The sequence below is a fragment of the Carassius gibelio genome, chromosome B14 (genome assembly GCF_023724105.1).
Source record: "Carassius gibelio isolate Cgi1373 ecotype wild population from Czech Republic chromosome B14, carGib1.2-hapl.c, whole genome shotgun sequence".
NCBI classification, from domain to species: domain Eukaryota; kingdom Metazoa; phylum Chordata; class Actinopteri; order Cypriniformes; family Cyprinidae; genus Carassius; species Carassius gibelio.
The window spans coordinates 16,275,154-16,286,996 of record NC_068409.1 but is presented as its reverse complement, the minus strand read 5'-3'; the positions used below and the strand labels follow the sequence as shown (position 1 = coordinate 16,286,996).

The 11,843-nt window shown below is 38.0% G+C and overlaps 1 protein-coding gene across 1 annotated transcript; it reads left to right on the top strand.

The window, feature by feature from the left end:
- The first annotated feature begins 240 nt into the window (after nt 1–240).
- On the top strand, nt 241–11,584 carry LOC127971806 (tripartite motif-containing protein 16-like). Its single transcript, XM_052575038.1, has 6 exons — nt 241–901; nt 3,744–3,839; nt 3,919–4,152; nt 4,942–5,101; nt 5,242–5,289; nt 10,683–11,584. Exons 1-6 carry the CDS (start codon nt 323–325, stop codon nt 11,204–11,206), a joined length of 1,641 nt encoding a protein of 546 aa, XP_052430998.1. The 5' UTR covers nt 241–322; the 3' UTR covers nt 11,207–11,584.
- The last annotated feature ends 259 nt before the right edge of the window (nt 11,585–11,843 follow it).

Genomic DNA, 11,843 nt, shown 5'->3' with positions numbered 1-11,843 from the left:
TTAATAAATATTTTAAACTATGTTTTTTGAAAATCTAAAAATGTAGATACTTTTGTGTGAGAGGTAGGTTTAAGTGTAGGGTTAGGATATTGGGATAAACAACAATTATGCATATGGAATGTACCCATAAAATATGCAAACCAAAATAGTGTGACTCTACAGGAGAAGAAATGAGGAACCTGCTTCACAGACTCACAGACAAACCTGTTTTGCACACGTCACTCAAACACAGAAGCAGGAAACATGAATCACATGATTCTAGGGAAAGAGAAACTTAAGTGTAGTTGAGCTGTTGTGTGTTTGTGTCTCTGTATTCAGCAAAATGGAAGACGACAGAATTTCAGTAAATAAGAAGGAGTTCATGTGTCCAGTGTGTCTGGATCTCCTGAAGGATCCAGTGACCACTTCCTGTGGACACAGTTACTGTAAGAGCTGTATTACAGACTGCTGGGATCAGGAGGATCAGAAGAGAGTCTACAGCTGTCCTCAGTGCAGACAGACCTTCAGTCCAAGACCTGCTTTATCTAGAAACACCATGCTGGCTGAAGTGGTGGAGAAACTGAAGAAGACCAGACTCTCTGATGACTGTTACGCTGGAGCTGGAGATGTGCAGTGTGACGTCTGTACTGGAAGAAAATACAGAGCTGTCAAGTCCTGTCTGATGTGTCTGAACTCTTACTGTCAGAATCACCTCCAACAACATGAGAGTTTCTTTAGAGGAAAGAGACACAATCTGACTGAAGCCACTGGACGACTGCAGGAGATGATCTGCCAGAAACATGAGAAGATCCTCGAGGTTTTCTGTCGGACTGACCAGGAATGTATATGTATGCTGTGTACGATTATTGAACATAAAAACCACGACATTGTATCAGCGGCAGCACAGAGGACAGAGAAACAGGTATTTAAAACTAGCAGTCAAGTTAATACCCAGTGCAGTGATCCGATAGTCTGTTTTTATTCAGTTTAGAGCCACAGCATAATTACACAGAACACAAAAAAAGAGTCTGAAGCTCTATGTCTGTCAGTTTCACTTTTATAATACTTACGCTTGCCATAAGAGACAGGCCTTGATCTTCATGTTAATTAATGTACAATGATTGAAACCGATCATGACTTCTGGAGATTGAACCTACAGTCATTAATTATCAACTTTTACTGGATTCATCATTTGTTCACATGTGTCAGGATTATGGGCCTGTTTAGAAATGTTTCTGGTTTCTGTTCCTGTGTTCCCTTATTTGGTCATGTTCCTGTCCTCATTTAGTAAATAAGTGATTCTGTGCATCTGTGTTTGGTAGTTATCCTGTGTTTATAAGTTCTTGTCTGTGCATTTCTCCTCTGTTGGGTCTTCTTGTTGTGTACGTGTGATTGCTTCAGCTCCTATTGTGGTTTATCCAGTGTTTTATTCATTAATGACTGTGAATGCCACTTCCTGTCTCTTATGTTCTTCCTGTAGCAGAGTAACATGACAGAAGACTCAACCTAAAAACAGTAACCTCCCTGTCTAGGCTAGGCTATTAGCTAGCACCACCAGCACACCATTATCACACCATCTCCATATTTTGGGCTTCCTGGATGGCACGCTCTGTTTAGAGCACTGTTGTCCAAAAATGGTCCTCGAGAGGATTTTGCCGCTTTCATGGATTCTGGCAAAGAAATGGATTGCCATTTGGCATATGCACTGTAAATTATCTCGCCTGATCCGCTCCTGACCTACTGTTGATGGAGAGCCTGAGAGCCGCTGCCGAGCCGAAGCTGCAAATGATGTCAGTCAAGGTGAGAGAGCCAGCAACAGAGCCCCCATGAAGGAATATGCAACAGACAGAGAGAGCACGGCGAGGAGATCCACCCACTGCACAGCAGCTGAGGGTGAGCTTATTATAAAGTTGGGACTGCTGGATTTCGAGGAGGACATTATAGACTAGGAAACTGAGCTGGAGCCCGACTTGCCCCCTCTCCTCTATCCTTTGTTCCGGCTGGTCCCGTCCAGCCCTGAGTGGGCTCCTGTTTCCTGGCCCAGGACCGAGAGTGCTCCAGTCCCTGAGTTTAGCCCAGAGAGAGTTCCAGTTCCCATGGCTCCTGTTCCCACATCTAGCCCTGAGTGTGCTCCTGGTCCCAAGTTAAGCCCAGAGGCTCACAAATGCCTCCCCACTCACCTGCTCCTGCCTCCTCCCCTGCTGTTGTCTTGAAGCCCCTCTTTTCATTCTCAATCCACCATCAGCACAGTGCGTGCTCGGGGGGACTTCCATCCTCCAGCGTTGCCATGACTGGAGTTTCCCTTGACTCCACCTCCATCCTCTAAGCTCTGGACTCTGCCTCACAGACAGAGAGAATATGGTGAGAAGGTCCACCACTGCACAGCAGCTGAGGGTGAGCTAATTATAAAGTTGGGACTGCTGAACTTCGAGGAGGACATTATAGACTGGGAAACTGAGCTGGAGCCCGATTTGCCCCCTCTCCTCGCTCCTTTGTTCCGACTTGTCCTGTCCATCCCTGAATGGGCTCCCGTTTCCTGGTCCAGGCCTGAGAGGGCTCCAGTCCCCGAATTTTGCCCAGAGATGGTTCCAGTCCCTGAGTTTAGCCCAGAGAAAGTTCCTGCTCCCATGGCTCCTGTTCCCACGTCTAGCCCTGAGTGTGCTCCTGGTCCCAAGTTAAGCCCAGAGGCTCACAAATGCCTGCCCACTCACCTGCTCCTGCCTCCTCCCCTGCTGTTGTCTGGCTGCCCCTCTGTTCTTCCTCAGCACAGTGTGTGCTCGGGGGGACTGCCATCCTCCAGCATTGCCGTGACTGAAGTTTCCCTTGACTCCACTTCCATCCTCTTAGCCCTGGACTCTGCCTCGGTCCGTGGACCCGGCGGCTCTGTCTTGGGTCTGGCGTTGCCCCTCCTGCACCTTGGGCCTCCACTCCTCTGACAGCACCTCATCCCTTCTTCCCTCCAGCTCTGTCATGCTCCTTCATCCCTTCGGCTCCTCTGTCGCTCCAGCTCCACCATGGCCTTTCAGATCCACGCCTCCACATCAGTCACGGGTGCCATCTGCTACACCTTGGCCCTCCAGATCCTCCCCATTGCCCTGGTTCATTGGCTCTCTGTCTCCACCTCAGGCTCCTCCACCATCTGCCATCGGTCAGCCTTCTAGAGTTGGCGGCCATTCCTTCATTGCTCCTTCCTCTGTCAGCTCCACCATGGGTTGCCTTCATGGCTGTGGCATGGGTCCTGCTTAGCTCCTCCTGCTCGAAGTCCTTCCTGTTTCCACCTTGGCTTCTCCCTTAATCTTCACCTCCCTAGACTCCGCCCATCCTCCTGCTGAGCCTCCTCCCAGTTCCCACCCCATACCTTCCTTCTGTTGGGTCTATGTCGCTATGCGTCTTCCGGGAGGGGGGCAATAGATCAGCATCATGGACCTGTTTTGTCATGCTTTGCCCTTGTTTCTGTTCCTGTGTTCCATTATTTGGTCATGTTCCTGTCCTCGTTTAGTTAATTAGTTAGTTAGTCTGTGCACCTGTGTTTGTAAATTATCCTGTGTTTATAAGTTCTTATCTGTGCATTTCTCTTTCTACTTGTTGTGTACGTTTGTTTGTGCCAGCGCCTTTTGTGTGGATTTCCCGTGTTCCTTGGATTGAAGACTTTTGATTGTACTCCTTGTTTCCCTCATACTCCTTCCTACAGCTCACCATGACAACATGATGATTTAGAGCCAGAAGTTTTCTGTGAGATTGACTATCATCTGTTTGTCCTGCAGAAGCAGCTGAAGGAGACTCAGAAGTCGTTCCAGCAGAGAATCCAGCAGAGAGAGAAAGATCTCCAGCAGCTGAGAGAGACTGTGGAGTCTCATAAGGTGAGTCTGGAGAAGAAGAGAAGTTTGTCTCCGTCTCAGTTCAGACTCACTGAAGCTGAATCACTGTGTGTCCTAACAGCGCTCTGCACAGACAGCAGTGGAGGACAGTGAGAGGATCTTTACTGAGCTCATCCGCTCCATTGAGAGAAGCCGCTCTGAGCTGATACGACTGATCAGAGATCAGGAAAAGACTGCAGTGAGTCGAGCTGAAGAACGACTGGAGCGACTGGAGCAGGAGATCAATGATCTGAGGAGGAGAGACACTGAGCTGGAGCAGCTTTCACACACACAGGATCACATCCAGTTCCTGCAGGTAACACACATCTACAAGAACAGGATCAGAGTGGATTTGAGCAGATCCTGCTGTGACAGAGACTCACAGAGAAACATTTCATGAGTGTGTTATTATATAATCATCAGTCAGACTCTTAACTGATCATCTTCTTCTGAAAGAGACGTCACTTACAAATGGCTTTCAGCTCTGGAATCATTTCTTAGCTTATAATGTCTTAGTGAAATCAGTGAACTCAGTAGTACTGCTTCTGAGTAACGGTTATCAAAATTGGATCATGTGTTTCTCAAAATTGATAAAACTTAATATTTATATTTGTCTTTAACCCATTGATGAATTTGACCATGAAAACGCCAAATATGAAGACAGGCTGTATATTATCGATGCTTCAGTGTATAGAAACTAATTCCAACCTGAGCGTGTCTTAAGGATCCTTGTAAAATTTCAGTATCTTTAACCACTCTAACTTTATAAATAATAGCAATTTAATCGTAGCCTTGGATCTGCTTTTCCTGAGCAAATCTACTCAACCCTACAATAAAAGCCCATTGATGTGATTGAGCTGTTAGATGGACATTTATGTTCTCAGCACATGTTTTATCATCCAAATTATTTCCTAAAAAGTTTAAATAGTGTAGTGGAGAATACTAGAATCTGTAGCTATAATGTGATATTGTGAATATGAGAAGAATGAACCCGATGCTGTGTAAGTGCTGGATTGAGGAGAGTTACTAAAGATCAAATCTGATGTTGGTGCAGGTTATTGGGTGAAGTGTGGAGCTGATGAGTTTTGATTTCTGTTTTCTGTAGAGTTTGCAGTCTCTCTCAACACCTCCTGAATCTACAGACGTAAATGATGAAGTCTTCAGTTCTCTCGTCTCTTCTGATGATCTGAGAGAATCTGTCCATCAGCTGAGAGACAAACTTGAGGATTTCTGTAAACAGGAGCTCAAGAAGATCTCAGACAGAGGTAAAGTCCTGGAGATTCACCTGCTCTCAGAAACCAGTCCATCATCATCTCGTATCATGGAGAACATCATATTAGAAATGTGTTAGGAATAGATGCAGGATCATGAGAATCACTCTGTTCATGTCTGTTGATTTCCACAGTCACATTCACCAACATTGTTCCCAGAACCAGGAAGGACTTCCTACAATGTAAGTCAGTAAGAAAACAATCAGAAAAACTCTCTGAGTGTGTTCATGTTCTTCCTGTAGAAGGAGAAAGAAGAGTTTTATAACTGATGATGTATATCTGGTCATCTGGGGCCAGATTCACAGAAATCTTCCTCAGAAATATTAATTTCTTAGGATTTCTAAATGTCTTACAGTCTTAGTATAAATTCCAAGAAGTTCTTCCGTTCAGTTCTTGAAAAAAATAATAATAATAAGTTCTCAATTGTTTTATAAAAACATCTTTTTTTTATATATAACAATCTATAGAGGGCCACACATGCAAAGATTTTAAATAAATAAATATATAGACTGATAAATGTAATAATAAGAAAATAAATAAAGGAACAATAGATAAATATAAATAATTAAAAAAATAAATAAATAAAAACAATCTTGAGTTTATTTTATTACATTTTTCTTTACTATTACCATCTTTATATATTTTTCAATTATTTGATCATTTTTATATATTTTATTTACTTATTATTTAACAAATATTTTTATTTATTTATTCAATTATGTCTATTTGCATATTCATTAATATTTTTATATTTATTTATTATTTTCTTTCTTTGTACATTTCCGTGTGTAATATGAGGGAGTCAGTTCTTGCAGAGTTTGTGTCATTGGTTGAGAGCTCAAACAGAAGCAGATCATACTAGTGATAGTTTACTACCAGACTCGAAAAGAACCGAATGAGCCGGTTCAAACAAATGTCAAGATTTATGAAAAATAATTAAATATCGGCCCACTGGTCTTCATCAGGGTGTTGGTGTCAGTGTCAAGGTTTGCTGAAGATTACTGAGGATCCGGACGAGTGAGTTGCTAACATGCACATGTGTGAATATCACCGATGATCTGAAAGAGACTTGTGTGCAATAATGCAAGAAGCAACGCACCTTAGCTGTTATAAAATTCACTGTAAACCACAGCTTTACCAGGATTATTGCTTTTATAAAATGGTTATTCCTTATATGTTTTAAGTGTTTTAACAGGGGGTAGTTTGTGATTTTAATTCTGTCCGAATCCAAATGTCAGTGTTTATATTTCAACACCCGGTAAAAATTCCCTGCCGAACTTTTTTTTTTCCCCACACAATTCAAAATTTGTGCGCGGTGCAGCGTTTAGCGTGACACAATGTGAAACCAGACTTCATCAGCTCCAATGGAAAGAATATTAACACTGTCTGAATCATTCCCTGTCCCCTATATAGTGCACTATGTGCCATTCACTGTACAGAAAATACAAATCCTGTGAACAAGTGACCGATCTGAGCCAAAGCTTCATTATCTATAGTGCAGGGGGCGGGACACTTCGGGTTCTAGAGAGCATGTGATTGGATTGAGAGTTTCTTTCTTTTTTTTAACAAACATAACAGCAAATACAGTTTCATCTACAAAAACAAAAAAATATATAATTATAAACATACAAAGAGCAAGTAAAGTAAAAAGCAAGTAAAATAGACAAAGTATAACAAAATAATAATAATAATAATTGAGCCAGGGGTAACATATGCTTTAAATAAATTCAAGAGAGATAGACATGTCTTGAGTCCCTTTTGTTTTCATTATAAAAAAGCAGAAATATGGACAAAGAGTTTGATGAGAAACTGAAGTGTGATGTCATCAAAATCATTGATCCATATTCGCAGAACTAAGAGACTGTAAGTTTTGAATGCTTATATCTTGTAAAAGTGAATTTTATCATTGTTTTGGAGCACACTAGTTTATACATGATCTTAAATAAATCTTAATAATATTCATACCAAAAGCCAAAAAAATAGATTTAGCAGATATGCAATACAATTTTAAATTGTGTATTATAAACTGATATATACATAATATATTGCTTATAATTATAGGCCTATACAACTATATATGTGTATACATTTTCCTATTTTTAAACAGGAGATTTAAATCATTTAAATAATAAATGGGATTAGATTATACACAATAATAAGAGCAGTGTTAATTTCGTTGACGAAGACTATGACGAAAAATATTCGTCAACTAACCTTTTTCACGGACGAAAACTAAATAAAAACTAAATAAAAAGTCAGATATGATGACGAAAAACGTGACGAAATATAACTGACACTTTAGTCAACGAATAAAAATGAGACGAAAATATATGGGAGGGACGAATGGAGAAGAGATCCAATCAGAGCGAATCTTTGAGGGTAGGTTGATCTATGCAGAAGCAGCCGAGCCATTTTAAAAAGCCGCGGCAAATGCAAGCGCAACAGCTAAACAAAGCAGCAGCAGTTACACAGAAAAGAGAACAAAGATGAGTTTGCTCTTGGGTCGTAAATGTATCACTGATTATTTTTGTACCTACTTATGTGTAATGCTATGTTTTAATATGAGCATTTATTAAAACAGAAATGTGTATTTTAAGAATACGTTTTATAACGTGCTCCAAGCATTCAACACATCAAGTTGGCTTCAACCCCGCGATGCGGGAAAGTTGAACTGAGCAGAGCAGCTGGTTACTCGCGCAACACTGAACCGAGCTCTCTTTCAGGACGTTTGCGTCCTCCTGCACCCTGAACGAACAAATACAAATCGCATTTTAAATAAACATAAGAAAAAGCGAAAAGTGAAAGAGCTCAATTCAGCAGCGTGGCGTTCTGGTGTTCAGGGAGCAAGCAGAGACACGTCTCAAAGTCTTCTTGCTTTTGTACCGACAACAAATACATACTAAATATGTGGAAATACCCGTCTTGGAAAGTGTATTCGAAAAAGTCGGTAGTTATGTCTTCAGTGAAAGTAAAGCGTTGGAAAGAACTCGGATGCGTATCTTTATAATGGATGCATTTGTCTCTTAAAGTGACCGCGCCTAATTTACTAGCTCTGCTGTCAGTGTCTTTAATGTATGAAAATGAAAGTAAATCACTCACTGCTCTTGATTGAATTACTTTGTAGTTTTAACAAGAATTTATCCAAAGTCAATCCGAAAATCAGATAGAATAGATTATATTGTTTTACTAGTGACTAAAAAAAATAAAAATAAATTATTAGGGACCTGAGCATGTTTTGCTTAAGTGTTTCTTTCTTTAATTTCTAATGCAACCTTTTCACACCACAGACTGAACCAAATTAAGTATTGCATCAGACATTATCAAGATGAATTTGTTGTTCTGACACAGTTTAACCCTGAGTTATGTCATATTTTATTACCAATTTCTAAACTACAGCAAATAAACTGTGATATTGTAAGAAACGTTGAAGGTGTCTGAATACATTTTGGTTTGATTGTGTATTTTATTTTACAGTGAAGACTATGCAGTGCTATTTTAAATGAACAAAAACAAACTTAAAAAAATGTAAACTTTGTGTAAATAGCACAAATAAAGAAATATAATGAACATACAATACAAATATAATATAGGTGGTTGTCTATTTCAATAATACTGTACTTCATCTTGAAAGAATGTCATATGCATTGCATATCATTCAGGACGAATGCATATCTTTTTCAGAGAGCATGTTTATTTTTCATTGAGAGCAGGCCTTATGTTTATTTTATAAATACCATTCCATAACAGACTGATGGAAACATTTAGTCAAGTCAACTAAGTTGACTTTGTTCTACTAAAAAAAACTAGACTAAGACTAAAAGACTTAAGACTAGACTAAGACTAAAACTCTTATGATATTTAGTCGACTAAAACTAGACTAAGACTAAAACATTTCAGATGACTAAAATGTGACTAAAACTAAATGGTGTGTTATTCAAAAGACTAAGACTAAGACTAAATCCGAATTTGCTGTCAAAATTAACACTGAATAAGAGTAAATATGTAAACAAATTAATCGTATTTACAGCAGACAATCATGTGACTGGCCACGTTCTCTGAATAAATCACCATCTGAATCCATGAGTTTTATCACTGAGGTGATTATATACATTTATTTTTACAGATGTTCACATGAGAAACTATTACCGTCCGAATCGGGCTTTAGTTTTAGTTAAATAATCTACAAAATATTCTGGAAACATGCTTATAACTAGTTTTATTAAAAAGGGCTACATTTTTCTTAAAACATGGACAATCCTGAATTTGAGTTTATCAGTGAGTTTATAGAGAACAAATGAGACATTATTATAGAATAGTCATCAAAACTTTGCAAAAAATAAAAATAAATAATAATAATAATAATGATGTTGAAAATGAATTAAAATCATGCTATTCTTTGAAGAATACAGTATATAGTCACACACACTCATTTGTGAAAGCACCATCAGATGGAACAAGGCTGGCATCATTTCTCAGTAAAGCTGGAATTGTGAGGTTTTCACTTGTAAGTTCACTCATAAGTATGTATTTTGTATTTTGTATTTTGAATCACATTGAATATTAATTTGGGGTATGTAATTTAAAAGACCAGTAATAGCTTCTCTTTCTTTGTTATACCACTGAGATCCACAAGCCCCTCATTTAGTGAAAGTAAAAAAAAAAACAAAAAAAAAAAATTCTAATCAAATAAAAAAATGAATGAATAAATAAATCTGAAAATAAATAATTAAATAAAGAAACACACACACACACACACACACACATAAGGTACATGAATACATGAACTAAATTGAAATTATAAAAAAAAGAATAGAGTATGTAAAAAGTTAAAAATAATAAAAATAAATGTACAATTAAATACAGAAAACAATGAATAAAGAAAAAGGGTAATCAAAAATAGTTTATGATTACATTTTATTAAAAATTAATTAGATTTTTTTTTTAATCAAATAATTCATTCTTTTATCATTTTATTATTATTACATGTAATTATTTATTGATGCATATATTAATTAATTTCTGCCGGTTTGGTCGTCTATAGTGATGTGTTTGGTTCATTTCTCTGCTGTTTTGTATCTCAGTGAACGAGTCTTGTACATCTGCACTGCTTCACTAAACACATCTCATATATGCTGTGTTTATGTGTGCTGAATACTAACATTTTAATACTGCTACCATTGACACATTTATAGACTAAATTAGAAAAGATTTTGATATCTGACTCATATTATAGAGTTGTTACTGAATTTCAGCAGAACATGGTTATACAATCATGACATATCATTATTTTCTGACACTATCTTATTAATAGTCCTACTGTGTAGTGTACTGTACATAGCTAGTGTTGTTGTGACCTTTAATTATACTTTAATTATAATTATAATTTTTACAATAGGAAATATTTGTAACTTTTTTCTCAAGTTAGAAAACAAAAGGAAATGTTGTTAACATAATTTTGTCTAAAGAAATGTTTGGTGAATCTGGTCATCTGTACTGAGACACTGATGATACACTGAACATGAAAAGATCAAACAGATTCATAATTCTTGATTTTGATGTGTTTTATCTCCATCAGATTCCCATCAGCTCACTCTGGATCCAAACACAGTGAATAATTACCTCCATCTGTCTGAGAACAACAGAGTGATTACATACACTGACACAGATCAGTCGTATCCTGATCATCCAGACAGATTTGATAATGTGTGTCAGGTGTTGTGTAGAGAGAGTGTGTGTGGACGCTGTTACTGGGAGATTGACTGGAGTGGAGATAAAGGTGTGTTTATATCAGTGTCATATAAGAGCATCAGCAGGAAGGGAACGGGTTATGAGTGTAGGTTTGGATATAATGATCAGTCCTGGAGTTTGTTCTGCTCTCCCTCCAGATACTCATTCTGGCACAATAACATTGAGACTTATCTCCCTGTGAAGTCCATCATCAGGAGAATAGGAGTGTTTGTGGATCACAGAGCAGGAACTCTGTCCTTCTACAGCGTCTCTGACACAACGAGCCTCATCCACACAGTCCAGACCACATTCACTCAGCCGATCTATCCTGGGTTTACGGTTTGTTATAAATCATCAGTGAAACTGTGTTGATGAATCAGAATAGACTGATGAGAGATTCTACCCATAATGCTTTGAGCTGCATGATGAATCAGTAACAGTGAGATGTTATAGAGTCTCTTCTTTTCTCTTCATGACATTAATACTGCAGCTGAACTTCTGTCAGTGAAATAACATGAATCAGAATAAATGTGTAATAAATCCTCATAAAGACAGTAAGATCAGTGTGTGTGTGTGTGTGTGTGTGTGTGTGTGTGTGACCATGTGTTTCTGTCACCAACCTTCTGCTGATCAAATCAATCGCTCATTTAGTTTTCACAGTTTTTCTCAAACACACAGCAAATAATTGTGTAAGACATGCACATTTTTTAAAAGTGGCCACAAAATCTAATAAATTTTTTTTTTATACTCTTCAGGTTTACATTTAATAATTGTGTAATGAATGCACATTACAAAAAAAAATCTAAATAATTGTCATTTTAGGAGTTTACCTAAAACAAAATAAATAAAAAAAATAAAAAAAACTCAATTTTTGTGTTGTTTTTACTTTATATAATTTTTTTAAAAATCAGAACTAAAATAAAAAGTTACTGTCAAAGTAGGAGTTATGTGCATATATGTACTTCAGTAATATCTGATCAAATGCACATTATCTTTCTTTTGCTTGGGT

What these genes read in the sequence shown, in the direction of transcription:
- LOC127971806 (XM_052575038.1), top strand. Translation starts at nt 323, where the DNA reads ATGGAAGACGACAGAATTTCAGTAAATAAGAAGGAGTTCATGTGTCCA. An exon ending in CAAGAAGATCTCAGACAGAG is followed by an intron (nt 5,102 to 5,241) that starts GTAAAGTCCTGG and finishes TGATTTCCACAG; the next exon opens with TCACATTCACCAACATTGTT. An exon ending in CAGGAAGGACTTCCTACAAT is followed by an intron (nt 5,290 to 10,682) that starts GTAAGTCAGTAA and finishes TATCTCCATCAG; the next exon opens with ATTCCCATCAGCTCACTCTG.